General features: G+C 47.3%; 1 protein-coding gene across 2 annotated transcripts in view; it reads right to left on the bottom strand.

Moving 5' to 3' along the window:
* NTPCR (nucleoside-triphosphatase, cancer-related) overlaps window positions 1-10,039 on the bottom strand; it is a 28,275-nt gene extending 18,236 nt beyond the window's left edge. For both annotated transcript variants that reach the window (XM_069955075.1, XM_069955074.1), the window contains exon 1: window positions 9,924-10,039. In XM_069955075.1, coding sequence (XP_069811176.1) covers window positions 9,924-9,957 — 34 coding nt within the window. In that variant the 5' untranslated portion in view covers window positions 9,958-10,039. The remainder of the gene's footprint in view (window positions 1-9,923) is intronic.
* Window positions 10,040-21,822: the final 11,783 nt, after the last annotated feature.

The raw sequence follows: 21,822 nt of genomic DNA, 5'->3' as shown, positions 1-21,822 counted from the left end.
TGGTCAGAGGCAACGTGCGGTGGTCAGAGGCAACGTGCGGTGGTTACGTGCAATCTGGGGGGTTACATGTAATCTGGTGTGATTACGGTAAACCTGGGGGGGTTATGTGCAACCTGGAAGGGTTACAGACATTCTGGGATTGTTACTGCTAAACTGAAGTGCCTATAGGTAATCTGGGGTTGGTAAATGTAATTTGGGGTGGTTACGGGCAATCTGGAGGGGGTCACTGGCAATTTGGGGTGGTTACGGGCAATGTGCAGTGGTTACGGGCAACGTGCGGTGGTTACGGGCAACGTGCGGTGGTTACGGGCAACGTGCGGTGGTTACGGGCAACGTGCGGTGGTTACGGGCAACGTGCGGTGGTTACGGGCAACGTGCGTGGTTACGGGTAATCTGGGGTAGGGTTAGGGGTAATTTGGGAGTAAACTGCAATTATTACTATAATAAAAAGTGTGTGTTTTATTTTTTTGTATGTTCGTCACTTTTTGTACTTTACATATTCATTTTCACTGTATAACTAAGATTACTGTGATATTTTGTATCACAGTAATCATAGTTCAGTGACAGAGACCAAATTGGTCTCTGTCACTTTAAATTTTCCAGAGTTGGCCGGTTGTGAAGCGCATGCGCACTTCATAACCAGCCAGGACGTCGAGGAGGACGGAGCTTCAGGATCAGGTGAGTATATGGGGAAGGGGGGGGTGACTGGGGGACGGGGGTGAAAGGGGGGGTGGGGGGACATCACTTTTTATCCCCTGTCACCAATCATTTATGGTGACAGGGGATAAAAAGTGCCGGCGGCACATGGTACAAGCGATCAGCGGTATATAGTATATACCGCTGATCGCTTGTACCGGGACCCCACAGGGGGGTCCCTGATGACTGCCCCATGCTCTCCGCTACCTCCGGTGGCGGAGAGCATGGGGCTTTCATTCATTTAAACTTTTCCATCCCTGCGAACAAACATCGTTTGTTCGCAGAGATGGCGGCGGCCATCTTGGAAATGATGGCCGCCGGGGGAGGGGGGTTAGTTATCGGGGCACTAAGGGGGTCTGATATACACTTATTTCATCTCCCCCCGCCGTGGATTCACGGCGGGGGGAGATGAAAGGCGGCGGCGGCACCGGTAATCCCCTTTACCGACGGCCGACGCTATAACGTTAATAGCGGCGATCGTCGGTAAGGGGGGGGGGGGGGCCGGGACGGACCCCACACACTGCCCCAACCCCTCAGCTACCTCCGGTAGCTGGGGGGATGGGGTGGGGGCCGTCCCGGCCCCGCAGCCTTATTCTCTGCCATCGCCGTAAAAAGCTGATGGCAGCAGAATAAGGCCCATTAGTGACCGCCGTAAAAAGCCGTATCGGCGCTCACTAAGGGGGTAATAATACTTTATATATGAATTATAATTATATATAATATATATATATATATATATATATATATATATATATATATATATTTCCCTTACGTCCCATTGGCATCACAACATATGGGGTAAATTCGCCCCTGCGAGCCCCTGGGACGAAGGAATATTTAATGGAAAAATAACAATTAAATTTTAATCCCCTCCTCCATGAGGTATAAATAGGCTCCACCTCCCCCTAGACCTCAGTCTTTTTTTACTTCGTTGCTGTTAGCCCTAGGGGACTTTGTCCCTCCTCCGTTTTTATGCTTTGTTTACCTGTTGTATTCAGGTTTTCTCTCCAGGTAATGATTGCTGGGATGCCGCTGGAGCCGGTGTCCAGGTAGTATCCTGATATTTGCTTCTGCAGGTCTTAGGGTGGTATTACACGAAGCGATTATCGTTCGAATAATCGTTCAATCGGTCGTATTTGAACGATTATCTTTAAGTGTAATAGTAGACAACGATTAAACGACGAACGATTGGTCGTTGGTCGTTTAATAGGTTTTGGATCTATTTTTATCGTTTGTCTTTTACACATCGTTCGCACATCGTTCGTTTGAATAAGATGTCGTTAGCCGTTCCCTGTTCATTCGCAAATTGAAAGGGGAGTGTTCTTGAACTTTGTTGCTCCAATTCAACCGATAATCTTTCCGTGTAGTAAAACGAACGATTATTAGGCAACCGCTATTGCGATCGTTGGAGATCGTTTATCGTTAATCGTTAATTGAAAAAAATCGCTTCGTGTAATACCACCCTTAGCTTTTAAGTTTTTCTTACCTAGTGCATCTTGGAACGCACTCTGCGTGTCACCCGAGCCTCTGGCTTTTCTTCCAGTCGCGTTCGACTGTGGAACGCATCGGCGCTGCGTGCATCTCAGCACTGCGGTGTCGGCGCGCGCGCTCTCTGCACACCGGATTAGCTGTGTGTCCAAGGCAGAAGGTAAGCTTTGCTACCTCTAGGTCTGGCTGTCTTCCTCTGGAAGGATTTTCTGTGGCTCATCTGGGTCTAATAGAAATCATCTGTGCAAAGTGCTGTGATCTCTCTTCTATATACTTAAAAATGTTGCTGCCACCTAGTGTCTCTTTCTGGTATCACTCTAGCCAGGCTAGTGGTTTATATGTATTGTAATCCATTGATTATTTGCAGATGTCTGAAATGGAGACTAGTCCTGCTGCTGGCAAAAGACCTTCTAAGGAAGCACTTCATGTGACGAGTGTGAGACTCCTCTACCTGACGGCTATGGATACCGTAGGAGGATCATTTTTTCCAGATAAGATACATCCTTTCTTTCATAAAAATATTTATGAATGCCTATGTGTTTCAGTACGCTGTCCTTCATGCAGACCTAAACCTATGAGGGGCCTGATGTTCAGGATGTAATAGTATGGGTCAAGGACTATGTGCAAAAGACTTTAGCGGCTAATGAGAATCGCCGCCCGTGTCCTAAGTTAAAGACCAAATGGAGTATTTCTCTCTCTACTCCCAGCCTTTGAGTATATTACTTTATGGCTGTAGGATTATGGTCATTTTCAGTTTTACTGTGATTGATGAAGTTAAGTCATCCTCTTCTTCTGAAACCTCTTCTACTTCTGAAGATGAGAAAGAATTATTCAAGGGGTATTTCACAGCTGATAGAATTCACAAGCTCTGCTAAGCTGTGCAAGCTGAAATACACCCTGTGGAAATAGAAGAGGATAAGGATTCGTCCTCCTCAAAAAAAAAAAAAAAAAAAGCCTAGGGCTTTTTCTGTGGGAAAGACTTCATTGTCTATGTTACAGGCGGAATGGAAGGAACCGGAAAAGGCTCCGGGTTTGAGCAAGAGGTTTAAGACCTTATATGTTCTCAAGGAAGAACAATGTAAGAACTGGATTGAGCCTCCAAAGGTGGACCCGGCCATAGCCAAACTGTCGAAATGTACTGTGCTGCCTGCAGAGGACGGATCCAATCTTAAGGATCCGATGGATAGAAGGGTGGAGGTAGCCCTCAAGAGATCATATACGGCAGCGGCAGCCCAAGGGACAGTCTCCATATCTTCTTTTGAGGTTTCTAGAAGCCTAAGAAGATGGCTGGCCAAGGTCCAAGAAAATTTGGAAGGTAGAGCTAGCAGGGACAAGGTCCTTCGCTCCTTATAAAAAGGTCATTATGGCCATTGACTTCCTCTACGATGCTGCATCTCAGGGAACCAGGTTAGCGTAAAAAAAACAAGTACGCTCTCGATCGCTGCCGAAGGGCGCTATGGTTAAAACCCTGGGTTGGAGATGCTAACTCCAAAATTCAGCTCTGTAATATGGAGTTCCAGCCAGGTAGGCTGTTTGGCTCTGAGCTACTGTAGATAAATTAATGGAGGAATTGTCTGACAAGGAGGGGAAGTACCTACCATTGTCCTATAAAAGCTGTGATTCCTTTCGCAGAGCAAAATCTCCTCAGCGAGGCAAAGGGAGATACCAGTACAGAGGTCGAGGAAGAAACTATTCCAGAAGAGGTTCCGGGAAGCAGCAGAATAAGGACACCAACAAGAAACCAGACTTCTGATGCCAGAAGCAGTCCAGTGGGGGGACGCCTGAGTTTGTTTCTTCCTGCCTGGGAAGAATTAAGGAAAGATCACTGGGTGTTAAATATTATTCAAAATGGTTATGTCCTTCATTTATCATCTCTTCCTCCTCCAAGATTTCTTCTGTCAAGAAATCTTAAGCCAGAAAGACACTCAGTCCTAGAGACAGAAATTCTTTACCTCCTTTTCCATTGAGGCTCTAGAGGATGTTCCTCTATCCGAGATCGGTCAGGGAGTTTACTCCCCAGTGTTTCTAGTGCTGAAGCCATCCGGAAAGTGGAGGCTTATTATAGATTTGCAATATCTCAACAGGTGCATCGTAAAGAAGACGTTCCATATGGAGAACATAAGATTGGTAAAATCTATCCTCCAGGAGGGAGATTTTATGGTCACCATAGATCTACAGGATGCATATCTTCATGTACGGATTCTAAAGGCTCACAGGAGATTTTTAAGAATCGCCATCCAAATCCAGGGGAAGGTAAGACACTTACAATTCAAAGTCCTTCCATCCGGAATACCTCCGCACCATTTGTTTTCACAATAGTAGTGCCACCATGATGGTTCGCTTCCGTTTACAGGGGATAAAGTTATCCCTTACCTGGACGATTGGTTGATTATGACTCAGACTCAGGATCTTCTGAGAGTTCAGACGAACTATGTCCAGGACATACTTCAACAATTAGGTTGGCTCATCAACATAGAGAAATCAGACTTAATTCCTAATTCCTCCTCGTCAGGTATCCATAAGAACATAAATGCGCTTTCTAGGGCTCCTTGCCTCAGCTGCGGACGCGGTGCCATGGACGTTATGGCACATGAGATTTCTTCAGAAAGAAGCACTAACAGTATGGAACCGAGGCCTGAAGGACTTGGATGCGATGCATGTTCTATCGACTCAAACAAGACATTCTCTAATGTGGTGGAGACAAGTCAAACATGGAGTTTTAATTTCAGAACCACACTGGGTAACCATCACGACAGATGCTTCAGGAACAGGTTGGGGAGCTCATCTGACAGTCATCACGACTGCAGGATCTTGGAGTCAACAGGGATCCGCTCTGCCCTCCAACGTGAGGGAGCTCAGAGCGATTTACCCAGCTCTTCTTCATTTTTCTCCTCTTATTTTACAGAGAGCAGTCAGAATCCGGATGAACGACATGGCCTGCATGGCGTACCTAAACAGGGAGGTACCAGATGCCCTTCTCTCCTCAGGGAAGTAGAGAACATTTTCTGTTGGGCAGAAACCAGAATAACCGGACTCTCTGCGATTCATATCAGGGGTGTCTACAATACATTGGCGGATCGACTGAGTCGAGGCCTGACATTCCCAGGGGAATGGTCTCTCTCAAGGAGAGTGTTCATTCAAATAACCCAGAGGTGGGGGCCTCCTCAGAGAGACCTCATGGCATCAGCAAGCAATGCTAAACTGAGGAATTTCTGTTCCCTTTACAGGGCAGACAATCCCATGGTAGTGGACTCAATGACAATACCATGGACATACCAGCTGGCGTATATCTTTCCTCCCATAGCCATGATTCCCAGAGTTTGACGAAGATCAGTCTAGATCAGTCGTCAGTAATAGTTTCACCATGGTTCACCCTGCCCATAAATATGGTTACCTCTGAATCCAAATCTAATATTCCAGGGTCAACATCTGTGCAGGAATCTTTCCAGCCTCAGTGTGACAGCTTGGAGACTGAGAGGACCGTATTGGACTCTAGTTTTTCTGAGAAGGTATAGTATACCCTTTCTCACGCTCGTAGTAGCACTACAAATAAATCTTATACACGTATTTGGAAGATTTTTCAAGATTGGTGTGCAAGCAGGAGTATTGATGGACTTAAACCTTCTACTCCAGTCATTGGAGTTTTTTACAGGAAGGCTTCTATAAAGGATTAAAACCTAGTTCCATCAAGGTGCAGATAGCAGCCCTCTCTGCACACCTAAACACCTTTTTTCAGATCTTGGAGGTAAAGAATTTTGTGAAGGCTAGACTAGGCCTAAGCTGGTAAAGCAGGTAGACCCATGGGACTTATCCTTTGTGTTGAGACGCCTGTGTCTTCCTCCCTTTGAGCCTTGGGAGGAAGTAGACTCCAAGTTAACATTGAAAGTTTCTCTTTTACTAGCCATTACCTCTGCTAAGAGAGTTGGAGATCTTCAAGCCCTTGGCTCCGCACCTCCAAATGTGATTTTTTTCCCAAGACAAGGTTATCCTTAGGTTCCTTCCAGGATTCCTGCCTATGGTGGCTTCATTTGCCAACATCAACCAGCCTATAGTATTGCCTGTATTTTCTCCTACTGGATCATCTGAAGAAGACTTGGATCTTTCTTTATTGGACGTATCCAGAGCTATCAAGATCTATCTACATAGAGTAGGTGATTTTCGTAAAGACGAGAATTTCTTTATCCCTTTTGCAGGAAAGAACAAGGGGAGGAAGGCTTCAAAACCTTCAATATCCAGATGGATCTGTGACTCCATTGCCTTATGTTACTCCTCTGCTGATCTGGATCCACCAGAATTTACCAGGGCTCACTCTACTAGAGCTGTGGCCTCCACTTGGGCAGAGCGTGCCCCTGTGCCACTTGAGGACATATGCCAGGCAGCTACCTGGTCTTCTTTGACTACCTTTGTGAGATATTTCAGGCTAGATACTTCTTTCTTGTCAAGAACAAGCTTTGCAAGATCTGTTCTTAATGCGGACGTAATAAATAACCCGCCCATTGGGGATAATGCTTGCTAATTCCCCATATGTTGTGATGCCAATGGGACGTAAGGGAAGCTAAATATAAAAAATATTAATTATTATGTTAATTTGTTTTCCCTGAGACCCATTGGCATCTCAAGACTCCCTCCCTGTGTTTTATGTTTCTTTATAATTAGACTGAGGTCTAGGGGGAGGTGGAGCCTATTTATACCTCATGGAGGAGGGGATTAAAATTTAATTGTTATTTTTCCATTAAATATTCCTTCGTCCCAGGGGCTCGCAGGGGCGAATTGACCCGATATGTTGTGATGCCAATGGGTCTCAGGGAAAACAAATTAACATAATAATTTTAGCTTATTATAATATATAAAGGACAAATTCTTCTTACCCCTAGGGCCTGTTCACACTACAGAAAATTCAAAACAGAACCCCCGCCTGATATCTGTTTCACTGGGATGCCTTGCGCGCCTCTCCGCTCAAAGAACTGACAAGTCAATTCTTTGAGCCGAGAGGAGCAGAGAGCGCAGGTGTGCAAGGCATCCCACTTAAACAGAAAGCAGGTGGGATTCTGCTCAGAATTTCCACTTGTTTACCGTAGTGTGAACGGGCCCTAACCCATCGCTAACAGTGTTAGAAGAACTAAGAAGTAAAAGCGTAATTCCTTTACCTACCCAAACTGTTTATAATGAATTTTCAAAAATTCTGGCATATGTAAATTATTCCATATAAATGAACAGTGCTAAGGGTACATTTACACTGAAAGATTATCTGACAGATTATCTGCCAAAGATTTCAAGACAAAGCCAGGAATGGATTTGAAAAGAGGAGAAATCTCAGGCTTTCCTTTATGACCTGTTCTCCTTTTATAGTCTGTTTCTGGCTTTGGCTTCAAATCTTTGGCAGATAATCTGTCAGATAATCTTTCTGTGTAAATGGACCCTTCTTTCAACCCTACGGATTTTTTCCATTAACTGTAGACCAGTTGTTTTTTTTAGAAATTTAATTACCCTAGTTCCCAGATTCTAATAATTTTTTTAAAAAAATACTCATTTACATAATTTTTACAAAAGCTTTTTACAAAGCAGAAATTTGTCCACCCCATCACACAAATTAAAGGGGTTATCCAGCGCTACAAAAACATGGCCACTTTTCCCCCTACTGTTGTCTCCAGTTCAGGTGCGGTTTGCAATTAAGCTCCATTTACTTTCTAAACCCCACCCAAACTGGAGACAACAGTAGGGGAAAAGTGGCCATGTTTTTGTAGCGCTGGATAACCTATACCCCCTGATAAGTATAGGTGATGGCAGCGTAGAGTGTTATAAAATATTGACCTGAGAACAGAGTTTGTTCAATATACCAATAAAAAGTCATCAATCTCAAAGCTGGAGGGGACAATAATAAAAATAAGGGTCATGTGCTTATTTCAGTATGCTAAAACTTGATGACAGGTGGGATCCCGCCTCTCTCACTGACTGGCTAAATGGGCTTGAAACATCACATCTCAAGCCAGAGACTAGGAAGCGGACGGGTAGCGCGATCCGGGACTTGGTGCTGGAACTAGGGAGGTAAGCGTGAGTCATTGGCCTCATCCACCTCCTCCCCGGCCATAGCCAGAAAAGCCCCCTAGCCCGGCGTACCCCTTTAACGACTAATGCCGTACTTGTATGCATGGTTTTGCTGTAATACTATGAAGTTCAGAAGCTGAGCTAACTTTATATACTGTGACCATGGTGGATACTCACAGTCCATGCCAGACAGTAGCAATCGTGCTGATGTCCACGATAAAAACTACAATCTTTTGCAGTCACAGTTTTTAAGTGTGACAGGAAAGGCTTCTATAACTGATCGATTGGTCTCATACTTACCGTCTGATAAGCTATTTGTACATACAGATATCTATCTGAAGTTCCCCTTTAGGGTACAAACACACACGGCATATATGCTGCGTATTTACTGCTGCGATACGCAGCAGATTAGATCTAAATAGCTGAACACAGTATCAAATCTGCTGCGTATCTGCTGCTTATCTGCTGCGTGTGTTTGTACCCTTAGGCTGGGTTCACACTACGTATATTTCAGTCAGTATTGTGGTCCTCATATTGCAACCAAAACCAGGAGTGGATTGAAAACACAGAGGCTCTGTTCACACAATGTTGAAATTGAGTGGATGGCCGCCATTTAGGGTATATTCACACGAACGGGCTCGCAGCGAGATTCTCGCTGCGAGCCCGGCAGGTCCTGGCAGTTCCCATACACTACACACTTGCTGCGGTCTAAACGACCGCAGCGAGTATGTAATTCTGCCGCCCTTAACCCCTTCTGCTCCCGGCCGGCTCCCCACGCTGTAAGCATACTTTATCTGTCCTTGCTGCACGGGTCCGGTGTCCTGCTCTCCCGTCTGGCCAATCAGTGGCTGCAGCTGGGCAACACACTGATTGGCCGGACGGGAGAGCAGGACGCCGGACCCGTGCAGCAAGGACAGGTAAAGTATGCTTACAGCGGGGGAGCCGGGAGGGAGCAGAAGGGGTTAAGGGCGGCAGAATTACATACTCGCTGCGGTCGTTTAGACCGCAGCAAGTGTGTAGTGTATGGGAACTGCCAGGACCTGCCGGGCTCGCAGCGAGAATCTCGCTGTGAGCCAGTTCGTGTGAATATACCCTTAATGGCAAATATTTGCTGTTATTTTAAAACAACGGCTGTTATATTGAAATAATGGCCGTTATTTACTGTTATATGGCAGCCATCCACTCAATTTCAACATTGTGTGGACATTGTTTTTAATCCACTCCTGGTTTTGGTTGCAATATGAGGACCACAATAGTGACTGAAATATACGTAGTGTGAACCCAGCCTTAAAGTGAATGTACCATTAGGCCAGGGGTGAAGCACTGGAGGCGGGCTGACCCACCCCTAGTGGGAGGAATCCCCCGCCCCTCTATGACAAGGCTGTATTAGAATCAGTGGAACTTTATCATAGGGGGAGGGTGTTTCCTCCCACTGGGGTTAGGTCGGCCCGCCTCCAGTGCTTCAGCCCAGGCCTGATGGTACATTCACTTTAAGCAGTTAGAATGAAAGTGAATTGATTTGAGGTTGTGGTTCAGACTAAACATAATTATGGCGCAGGGGTGGGGTCTGTGTGAGTACACACTATGTTGTACACTCTGAATTATGTCAGAAGTAACAGTATTCTCCATCTGTTTTAACAGCATGAACACAGACAGCAAATACAACAATCATCCTCCATGCTGATCACCATTACCTGGAGGTCCAGTTAGAAACACATGCCTGTGCATTGCTTCACACTATGGAGTGTACAGACTGCAGACACAGCTATCACAGCTCTGCAATACCACGTGGTACGACTTCTACATACACTTCCTGTTTATCACTAAGACGTCAGAAGGTCACATGGTCGGCCTAAGTCATGTGACCATCCTGCTCTTAAAGGGCTGGAAGAGGTTGCTAAGGGCTGCAGGGGAGCCAGTATGGAAGCAGGGGGAAAGTGATGTAATTTGCATGGGGCTGCAGGGGAAATGATGTGATTTACATGGGGCTGTAGGATGGAGGGGGATGAAGGAAGGGATATTATTGGTAGAGGCTAGAATAGGTAGATGCTAAAGTGTATCCTCTTCTTTGAGTGTGATGTCGGCAAGGGGGCGGGACCTCATCCAGAAGGGGCGGAGTTAAGTTGAGCATGGAAGTTGGAAGCAGTGAACTACTGCACTATTCACTGTGTATGGGCAGAAAGAGAGGGAGGGAAACTCCAATATCCACAGTAAACATACAGGGTGGGATACAGTAGGAGAGAACTGGTGCCTGGGGTCTGTATACAGGGGAGAGGACTGGTGCGTGGGGTCTGTATACAGGGGGAGAGGACTGGTGTGTGGGGTCTGTATACAGGGGAGAGGACTGGTGTGTGGGTCTGTATACAGGGGGAGAGGACTGGTGTGTGTGTGGGGTCTGTATACAGGGGGAGAGGACTGGTGTGTGGGGTCTGTATACAGGGGGAGAGGACTGGTGTGTGTGGGTCTGTATACAGGGGAGAGGAATGGTGTGTGTGGGGTCTGTATACAGGGGGGAGAGGACTGGTGTGTGTGGTCTGTATACAGGGGGAGAGGACTGGTGTGTGGGGTCTGTATACAGGGGGGAGAGGACTGGTGTGTGGGGGTCTGTATACAGGGGGAGAGGACTGGTGTGTAGGGTCTGTATACAGAGGGAGAGGACTGGTGTGTGGGGTCTGTATACAGGGGGAGAGGACTGGTGTGTGATCTCTGTATACAGGGGGAGAGGACTGGTGTGTGATCTCTGTATACAGGGGAGAGGACTGGTGTGTGGGGGGTCTGTATACAGGGTGAGAGGACTAGTATGGGGTCTGTATACAGGGGAGAGGACTGGTGTGTGGGGTCTGTATACAGGGGGAGAGGACTGGTGTGTGGGGTCTGTATACAGGGGGAGAGGACTGGTGTGTGTGGGGTCTGTATACAGGGGGAGAGGACTGGTGTGTGTGGTCTGTATACAGGGGGAGAGGACTGGTGTATGGGGTCTGTATACAGGGGGAGAGGACTGGTGTGTGGGGGTCTGTATACAGGGGGAGAGGACTGGTGTGTGGGGTCTGTATACAGGGGGAGAGGACTGGTGTGTGGGGTCTGTATACAGAGGGAGAGGACTGGTGTGTGGGGTCTGTATACAGGGGGAGAGGACTGGTGTGTGATCTCTGTATACAGGGGGAGAGGACTGGTGTGTGATCTCTGTATACAGGGGGAGAGGACTGGTGTGTGATCTCTGTATACAGGGGGAGAGGACTGGTGTGTGATCTCTGTATACAGGGGGAGAGGACTGGTGTGTGATCTCTGTATACCGGGGGAGAGGACTGGTGTGTGATCTCTGTATACAGGGGGAGAGGACTGGTGTGTGATCTCTGTATACAGGGGGAGAGGACTGGTGTGTGATCTCTGTATACAGGGGAGAGGACTGGTGTGTGGGGGGTCTGTATACAGGGTGAGAGGACTGGTATGGGGTCTGTATACAGGGGAGAGGACTGGTGTGTGGGGTCTGTATACAGGGGGAGAGGACTGGTGTGTGTGGGGTCTGTATACAGGGGGAGAGGACTGGTGTGTGGGGTCTGTATACAGGGGGAGAGGACTGGTGTGTGTGGTCTGTATACAGGGGGAGAGGACTGGTGTGTGGGGTCTGTATACATAGCTCCCAACTGTCCCGGATTCCGCGGGACAGTCCCGTTTTCGGGGTGCCGTCCCGGAACGGCACCCAGTGTCCCGCATTATATGTGGCCCCACCGAAAAAAACAATAAACCAGTAACTCACCTCTCTGCCGTTCCCAGCAGCTCCTCTCCCGCCAGAGCGCGCACTCCCGTCATCCTCCGGGGCGGGCAGTGGGGTATACAGACACTGACTGTGCCTGAAGTGACCTGCAGCCTCTATCATGAATTACTTCCGGCACAGTCAGTGTCTGTATACCCCGCTGCCCGCCCCGGAGGATGACGGGAGTGCGTGCTCGGACGGGAGAGGAGCTGCTGGGACCGGCGGACAGGTGAGTTACTGGTTTATTGTTTTTCTAATCGGGCCACACTAATGGGGGGATTGGCTACTATGTGGGGCGCTATATGGGGGATTGGCTACTATATGGGGATTGGCTACTATATGGGGGCATTGGCTACTATGTGGGCACTATATGGGGGATTGGCTACTATATGGGGTACTATTGGGTGATTGGCTACTATATGGGACACTATATGGGGGATTGGCTACTATGTGGGCACTATATGGGGGATTGGCTACTATATGGGGCACTATTGGGTGATTGGCTACTATGTGGGACACTATATGGGGGATTGGCTACTATGTGGGACACTATATTAAGGATTGGCTACTATGTGGGCACTATATGGGGATTGGCTACTATGTGGGGCACTATATGGGGGCATAGGCTACTATGTGGGGCACTATATGGGGGCATTGGCTACTATATGGGGCATTGGATACTATGTGTGGCACTATTGGGGGGATTGGCTACTATGTGGGGCACTATATGGGGGCATAGGCTACTATGTGGGGCACTATATGGGGGCATGGGCTACTTTGTGGGGCACTATTGGGGGGATTGGATACTATGTGGGGCACTATAATGGGGGATTGGATACTATATAGGGCATTTTTGGGGGAATTGGATACTGTATAGGGCACTATTCAGTCAGCAGCATGTGGTGACTGTAGGGGAGTGGCTATGGAGGGTTGCTATGGGGGCGTGGCTATGGAGGGTCGCTATGGGGGAGACGACTGGTGTGGGGGGTCTCTATACAGGGGAGAGGACTGGTGTGTGATGTCTGTTTACAGGGGAGAGGATTGGTGTGTAGGGTCTGTATACAGGGGAGAGGACTGGTGTGTGGGTTCTTTATACAGGGGAGAGGACTGGTGTGTGATGTCTCTATACAGGGGAGAGGACTGGTGTGTGATGTCTCTATACAGGGGAGAGGACTGGTGTGTGATGTCTGTATACAGGGGGAGAGGACTGGTGTGTGGGGTCTGTATACAGGGGAGAGGACTGGTGTGTGGGGTCTGTATACAGAGGAGAGGACTGGTGTGTGTGGGGGCAGGGCCGTCTTAACAGCATTATGGGCCCCTGGGCAGAGGTGCGAATTGGGCCCCCCACGGCCGCCGCCATCAAACCCCCCCCCCCCATCTTTGCAACCCCGCCCCTAGCCAGTACAATTACTTCTGACGCCCCTACACACACACTACCCCCACCTGCCCCCCCTACACACACACTGCCCCCATCTGCCCCCCCCTACACACACACTGCCCCCATCTGACCCCCCCCTACACACAAACTACCCCCATCTGACCCCCCAACACACACACACACTACCCCCATCTGACCCCCCCTACACACACAATACCCCCATCTGCCCCCCTAAAAACACACTACCCCCATCTGCCCGCCATCCTCCCCCTACACACACACTACCCCCATCCTCCTCCCCCTACCCCCATCCTCCTCCTACACACACTACCCCCATCCTCCTCCTACACAAACTACCCCCATCCTCCTCCTCCTCCACACACTACCCCCATCCTCCTCCTCCTCCACACACTACCCCCATCCTCCTCCTCCTCCACACACTACGCCCATCCTCCTCCTCCACACACTACCCCCATCCTCCTCCTCCTCCACACATTACCCCCATCCTCCTCCTCCACACACTACCCCATCCTCCTCCTCCACACACTACCCCCATCCTCCTACTCCTACACACACTACCCCCATCCTCCTACTCCTACACACACTATCCCCTTCCTCCTACTCCTACACACACTACCCCCCATCCTCCTCCTCCTACACACACTACCCCCATCCTCCTCCTCCACACACTACCCCCATCCTCCTCCTCCTCCACACATTACCCCCATCCTCCTCCTCCACACACTACCCCATCCTCCTCCTCCACACTCTACCCCCCATCCTCCTCCTCCTACACACACTACCCCCATCCTCCTCCTCCTACACACACTACCCCCATCCTCCTCCTCCTACACACACTACCTCCATCCTCCTACTCCTACACACACTACCCCCATCCTCCTCCTCCTACACACACTACCCCCATCCTCCTCCTCCTCCTACACACACTACCCCCATCCTCCTCCTACACACACTACCCCCATCCTCCTCCTCCTTCTACACACAATACCACCATCCTCCTACACACACTACCCCATCCTCCTCCTCCTACACACACTACCCCATCCTCCTCCTCCTACACACACTACCCCCATCCTCCTCCTCCTCCTACACACACTACCCCCATCCTCCTCCTCCTCCTACACACACTACCCCCATCATCCTCCTCCTCCTACACACACTACCCCCATCCTCCTCCTCCTCCTACATACAGTACCCCCAACCTCCTGCACACACTACCCCCATCCTCCTACACACACTACCCCCATCCTCCTATATACACTACCCCCAACCTCCTGCACACACTACCCCCATACTCCTACATACACTACCCCCAACCTCCTGCACACACTACCCCCATCCTCCTCCTCCTACACACACTACCCCATCCTCCTCCTACACACACTACCCCCATCCTCCTCCTCCACCACATACTACCCCCATCCTCCTCCTCCTACACACACTACCCCCATCCTCCTCCTACACACACTACCCCCATCCTCCTCCTACACACACACACACACACTACTACCCCCATCCTCCTCCTACACACACTACCCCATCCTCCTCCTCCACACACTACCCCATCCTCCTCCTCCACACACTACCCCCATCCTCCTGCACACACTACCCCCATCCTTCCTACACACACTACCCCCATCCTCCTCCTACACACTACTACCCCCATCCTCCTCCTACACACACACACACTACTACCCCCATCCTCCTCCTCCTACACACACTACTACCCCCATCCTCCTCCTCCTACACACACACTACTACCCCCATCCTCCTCCTACACGCACACACATTACCCCCATCCTTCTCCTCCTACACACACACACACACACATTACCCCCATCCTCCTACATACACTACTACCCCCATCCTCCTCCTCCTCCTACACACACACACACTGCCAACCCCCCTGGCCACCAAGACTATTCCCCACACACTATCCCTGCAGACCGCCATCCCCCGCCCCAAACACACACAGTAATCCTCCGGGGGTTACAATACTCACCCCCGTGGCCGTACAGCAGCCTGAGGTAAAGAAGCGCGGCAGGGGAGAAGCCTAATGCCGCTACAGCTACTTGTGGACAGGAGAGAGGCGGGGCCGGAGCGTGCGGCCGTCCACTGCGGCCCTCCGCCCAATGAAGAGCGGGGTGGTGACGTCACGATGGCGTCCGGACGTACGTCGGCACTAAGTGATGCCGGCTGATCCCGCGGCCCGCCAGCGCCGAAGTAACAGCAGCATGGGGCCTCTGATAGTGATCTCCCACAGGCCCCGGCTGCTGTTATTTCGCCGCTGGCGGGATCAAAAAGACTTTCGGGGCCCCCTCGGACGCAAGGGCCCCCGGGCAGCCGCCTACCTTGCCCAATGGGTAAGACGGCCCTGTGTGGGGGGTGTATACAGGGGGAGAGGACTGGTGTGTGTGTGTGTGTGGGGGGGGTCTGTATACAGGGGGAGAGGACTGGTGTGGGGGGGGGTCTGTATACAGGGGGAGAGGACTGGTGTGGGGGGGGTCTGTATACAGGGGGAGAGGACTGGTGTGGGGGGGGGGTCTGTATACAGGGGGAGAGGACTGGTGGGGGGGCTCTGTATACAGGGGGAGAGGACGTGTGGGGCCTGAGGAAGCCGGGTAAGGCGGAACTCATGGGGTGTTGGCTGCTCCCACCAGACCAATCCTTTCATCTACTGGACCGCACAATATTGTTTTCAGTACACTTTTCATTTTCATTATTAGTCACTGCATTACCCATTATTTTTGTTATATAGACTACCGTTCAAGTTTGGGGTCACATTGAAATGTCCTTATTTTTGAAGGAAAAGCACTGTACTTTTCAATGAAGATAACTTTAAACTAGTCCTAACTTTAAACAAATACACTCTATACATTGCTAATGTGGTAAATGACTATACTAGCTGCAAATGTCTGATTTTTGGTGCAATATCTACATAGGTGTAATGAGTCCCATTTCCAGCAACTATCACTCCAGTGTTCTAATGGTACAATGTGTTTGCTCATTGGCTCAGAAGGCTAATTGATGATTAGAAAACCCTTGTGCAATCATGCTCACACATCTGAAAACAGTCTAGCTCGTTACAGAAGCTACAAAACTGACCTTCCTTTGAGCAGATTGTGTTTTTGGAGCATCACATTTGTGGGGTCAATTAAATGCTCAAAATGGCCAGAAAAAGAGAACTTTCATCTGAAATTCGACAGTCTATTCTTGTTCTCAGAAATGAAGGCTATTCCATGCAAGAAATTGCTAAGAAATTGAAGATTTCCTACAACGGTGTGTACTACTCCCTTCAGAGGACAGCACAAACAGGCTCTAACCAGAGTAGAAAAAGAAGTGGGAGGCCGCGTTGCACAACTAAGCAAGAAGATAAGCACATTAGAGTCTCTAGTTTGAGAAACAGACGCCTCACAGGTCCCCAACTGGCATCTTCTGTAAATAGTACCCGCAAAACACCAGTGTCAACATCTACAGTGAAGAGGCGGCTGCGGGATTTTGGGCTTCAGGGCAGAGTGGCAAAGAAAAAGCCAAATCTGAGACTGGCCAATAAAAGAAAAATATTAAGATGGGCAAAAGAACACAGACATTGGACAGAGGAAGACTGGAAAAAAAAGTGTTGTGGACGGATGAATCCAAGTTTGAGGTGTTTGGATCACAAGGAAGAACGTTTGTGAGACGCAGAACAAATGAAAAGATGCTGGAAGAATGCCTGACGCCATCTGTTAAGCATGGTGGAGGTAATGTGATGGTCTGGGGTTGCTTTGGTGCTGGTAAAGTGGGAGATTTGTACAGGGTAAAAGGGATTCTGAATAAAGAAGGCTATCACTCAATTTTGCAACGCCATGCCATACCCAGTGGACAGCGCTTGATTGGAGCCAATTTCATCCTACAACAGGACAATGACCCTACACACACCTCCAAATTGTGCAAGAACTATTTACAGCAGAAGCAGGCAGCTGGTATTCTATCGATAATGGAGTGGCCAGCGCAGTCACCAGATCTGAACCCCATTGAGCTGTTGTGGGAGCAGCTTGACCGTATGGTACGCCAGAAGTGCCCATCCAACCAATCCAACTTGTGGGAGCTGCTTCTAGAAGCGTGGGGTGCAATTTCTCCAGCTTACCTCAACAGATTAATAGCTAGAATGCCAAAGGTGTGCAATGCTGTTATTGCTGCAAAAGGAGGATTCTTTGACGAAAGCAAAGTTTGATGTAAAAAAAATGTTATTTCAAATACAAATCATTATTTCTAACCTTGTCAATGTCTTGACAATTTTCTATTCATTTTACAACGTTTGGTGGTGAATAAGTGTGACTTTTCATGGAAAACACAAAATTGTGTGGGTGACCCCAAACTTTTGACCGGTAGTGTGTCTGTGTGTATATATATATATATATATATATATATATATATATATATATATTATAAAGATTTTTTTTTTTTTTATGTGCTACCTTTTTGTGCATATGCTTTTTCTTCATAGTCCTTCTGTGTTTCTTATATGCATTGGTTTAGCACTCAGGTTATAGGGTGGTGCCCACTATACTCTCTGATTTGGCATACTATGTCATTGATGGTGTCATCGATGATGTAATTGATTATGTCATAGGATTAATGATATCGGATACATGATGTTATCGCTGATGTCAGTAATTATGTCATCAATAATGTCATGGGATTGATGTCATCTATGATGTAATCAGATCAATGATGTCATCCATGAGGTAATTGAATCGATAATTTAACCCATAGCTGCACCAGGACGTTACTGAACGTCCTGGTGCCGCTATGGCAGTTCAGAGGGGGGTCGTGTGGCGACCCCCCTCTGAACTCCCGCAATCCCGGGTGCCGCATGTAGCCCGGGATCGCGGCTATTAGCGGGCACGGTCCGATCGCCGTGCCTGCTAATTAAGTACTTAGAAGCAGCTGTCAAAGTTGACAGCTGCTTCTAAATACTTGCTCATCTCCATACCTGGTGGTCTAGTGGGGGGATCGCCCCCCCCCCCCCCCCGCGGCGCAATTGCGGGGGGCGATCCCCGCATCCATCCCGGGCCGGGGTCTACGACATAATGGCGCTAATCCCGACTCGGCATTCTATTGCTTTTAGCTGCAGCAGCCAAAAGCAATAGAACACTGATCTCATGGATTCATGCAGTATAACTATACTGCATGGATCTCTTTGAGAGATCAGAGTACATATACTAGAAGTCCCCCAGGGGGGCTTCTAGTATATGTGTAGAGTAAAAGAAAAATGTATTTTTAATAACACAAAGCCCCCTCCCCTAATAAAAGTGTGAATCACCCCCCTTTCCCCATTTTATAAATAAAAAAATAAACAAACATGTTTGCTATTGCCGGAACTATTAATTTATCACATTACTGATCTCACGCGGTAAACGGCGTAAGTGTAAAAAAATTCCAAAGTGCAAAATTGCGCATTTTTGGTCGCATCAAATCCAGAATAATTGTAATAAAAAGCGATCAAAAAGTCGTATATGCGCAATCAAGGTACCAATAGAAAGATCACATCATGGCGCAAAAAATGACACCACAGCCCCATAGACCAAAGGATAAAAGCGCTATAAGCCTGGGAATGGAGCTATTTTAAGGAACATATATTTTCTTTAAAAGGTTTTAATTTTTTACAAGCCATCAAATCAAATTAAAGTTATACATGTTACATATCGTTGTAATCGTAACAACTTAAGGAACATATATAACAAGTCAGTTTTACCCGTAAAAACAAACCCCCCCCCAAATAAAAAAAAATCTTTTTTTTTTTTTCAATTTCACCACACATATAATTTTTTTCTGGTTTCCTGGCACATTTTAGCCAAAAATTACATCTGCCATAGCAAAGTACAATTAGTTGCGCACAAAATAAGGGCTCATTTGGGTCTTTAGGTGGAAAAATGCAGGTGCTATGGCCTTATATACACGAGGAGGAAAAAACGAAAACGCAAAAATGAAAACTGGCTGTGTCCCCTAAGGGTTAATCGATGATGTAATCAGAATGATTATGCCATTGATGATGGCATTTGATTGATGATATGATTGGATTGATGATGTCATCAAGGATGTCTTTGGATCGATTATGTCATCAATTATGTCATCACATCGATGATGTCATTGATGATGTAATCGGATTGATGATGTCATTAATTATGTCTTTGATTAAGTCATCCGATCGATGATGTCGTCGGATCGACAAAGTCTTTAATGATGTAATTGGTGAAATCGGATCGATGACGTCATCGGATCAATGACATCAACAATGATGTCATTTATTATGTTATCGGATTAATGATGTTATTGATTTCGTCGACTATGACATCAATTATGTCATCGGATCGATGATGTCACCGATAATGTCTTTGGATTGCTGCTTTCATTGATAATGTCATCAGATCGATGATGTCATCAATGACATAATAGGATCAATGATGTCATTGATTGTGTAATAGGATTGATGACGTCGTCAATGCTTTCATCGATGATGTCATACATGTCTGATTTTCTGCATTTTCCTTGCTACCTACCTGCCTACTTACCTGGTTGGCTGCCTGGCTACAACTACAGTGTCTGCCTGCCTGCCTGTTATATATGACATCACAGCCATGATGACATAATCACAGAATACTTTTCTGTGTATGCTAGATGTAAACACCCTTTGCTTCATTCACATATGGTAAATGTATAGCCTTTTGTGCACTCACCTCTATGGCATCTATGATGCCATTAACTAAGTCATCTGATCGATGTTTTCATGTTTAATACAAAAAAGCAAATTATAAAAAAAACTACCGTATTTAAAACAAAAAACAATGGGAGGAAAAAAATAGAAAACGTAAAGCTTGATGTGGAACTGGTATTGGCACACTTTACATTTAAATATTATGGAAATACATTTTGACTTGCTTGTGCTAAATCACAAATGAGAATGATATGGGATAATTTGTCAGTGCCCATGTGACATGAATTAGGCAATGAATGATGACTTAAAGTGTCACTGTCGTTTAATTTTTTTTTTTTTTTGCAGAAATCAATAGTACAGGAGATTTTAAGAAACGTAATTGGGTTTATTAGCCGAAAAATGCATTTTTATAATCAAAAACAGTTTGAAGCTCTCCCTCCTGTCTTCATGATTGTCTATGGAGAGGGGAGGGGTGGAGGGAGGGAGATGAGGCACCAAAATAGGACAACAAAGAGTTAATTTACAGCTACATCACCGGGCTATCTCCTCTGACAGTCAGCACTGACCTCTGAATACACAGCTCCCTGCTGTGTAATCCTTTGTTCTCTGCTTTCTGCTGCTGACTAATTTCCCTCCTCCCCCTCCCCTCTTCATAGAACAGACAGGGCCCGACTGATGTAAAAGAGTAGAGATTTCCTGATAATGAGCAGTGAAGGAGATGGAGGAGGGAGGGGGCGGGGACCTGGGGAAAGTCTTTTTGAATGCAGATAATGGCATATTTGCCTAATAAAACCCAATTACAAAGTTTCTTAAAATCGCCTGTAAAAACAACAACAACGGAACGACAGTGACAGTTAAGTGTATAGAAAAGACACATGTTGGGCCCCGTTCCTATGCCACATAGGTAAAGACAAAGGAGCCATCTGAGGACATCAGAACTGCTTTTATTAGAAAACAAAAGGCTTCCAAAGGGATTGAGGCCATCTCCAAAGACCGTGTTATCCCAGTTTAACCCCTTAAAGCGACTCTGTACCCACAATCTGACCCCCCCCCCCCCCCCAAACTGCTTGTACCTACGGATGGCTGCTTTTAATCCTAAAAGGCAACTTTTAAACTTGAAGCCCCATGCCCAACTGGAGTATCTGTGCCCTAACTTTGCACCCCCCTCCTGTCCACCCTCTTCACCATTAGGAATGCCACTGAAACATTTTCTCCTGTCTGAACATTGCACAGGTGCCTTAATGATCCAGCCCATGTTCAGTATTCACATAGCTGAGGAATAGGAGACAATCTGCCTGGAGCATTCCTAATGATGGAGAGGAGAGACAGAGAGGGTGTGCCAGCCTAATGCATACACAATCTAAGCCCCGGCCGTTGGGCACGGGACTGCCAGTTTAAAAGTTGTGTTTTAGGACAATAACTGCATTATCTGCCGATTGGACGCCAGGACAGATCTTGGATTAAAAGCAGCTATCCGAAGGTACAAGCGGTTTGGGGGGGTCAGATTGTGGGTACAGAGTTGCTTTAATGTCAAAGCCAATTTTCGTTTTTGCGCTTTTGCTTTTTCAACTTTATGTCTAAAAGGCCATAGCACTTGTATTTTTTCACCTAGAGACCTTTGCAATGACAGACTTTATTTTCCCATAACATATGCAGCGAAACTGGGAAAAAATCATTTGTGCTGTCAAATAGGAAAAAGAAAAAGGAATTTGTTTCCCTTTCAGCGTGTTTTGTGTTTATGCC

This window comes from Dendropsophus ebraccatus, chromosome 15 (assembly GCF_027789765.1).
Source record: "Dendropsophus ebraccatus isolate aDenEbr1 chromosome 15, aDenEbr1.pat, whole genome shotgun sequence".
Taxonomy (NCBI): Eukaryota; Metazoa; Chordata; class Amphibia; order Anura; family Hylidae; genus Dendropsophus; species Dendropsophus ebraccatus.
The sequence above is the reverse complement of the archived record's forward strand: the minus strand, read 5'-3'. Positions and strand labels throughout refer to the sequence as shown.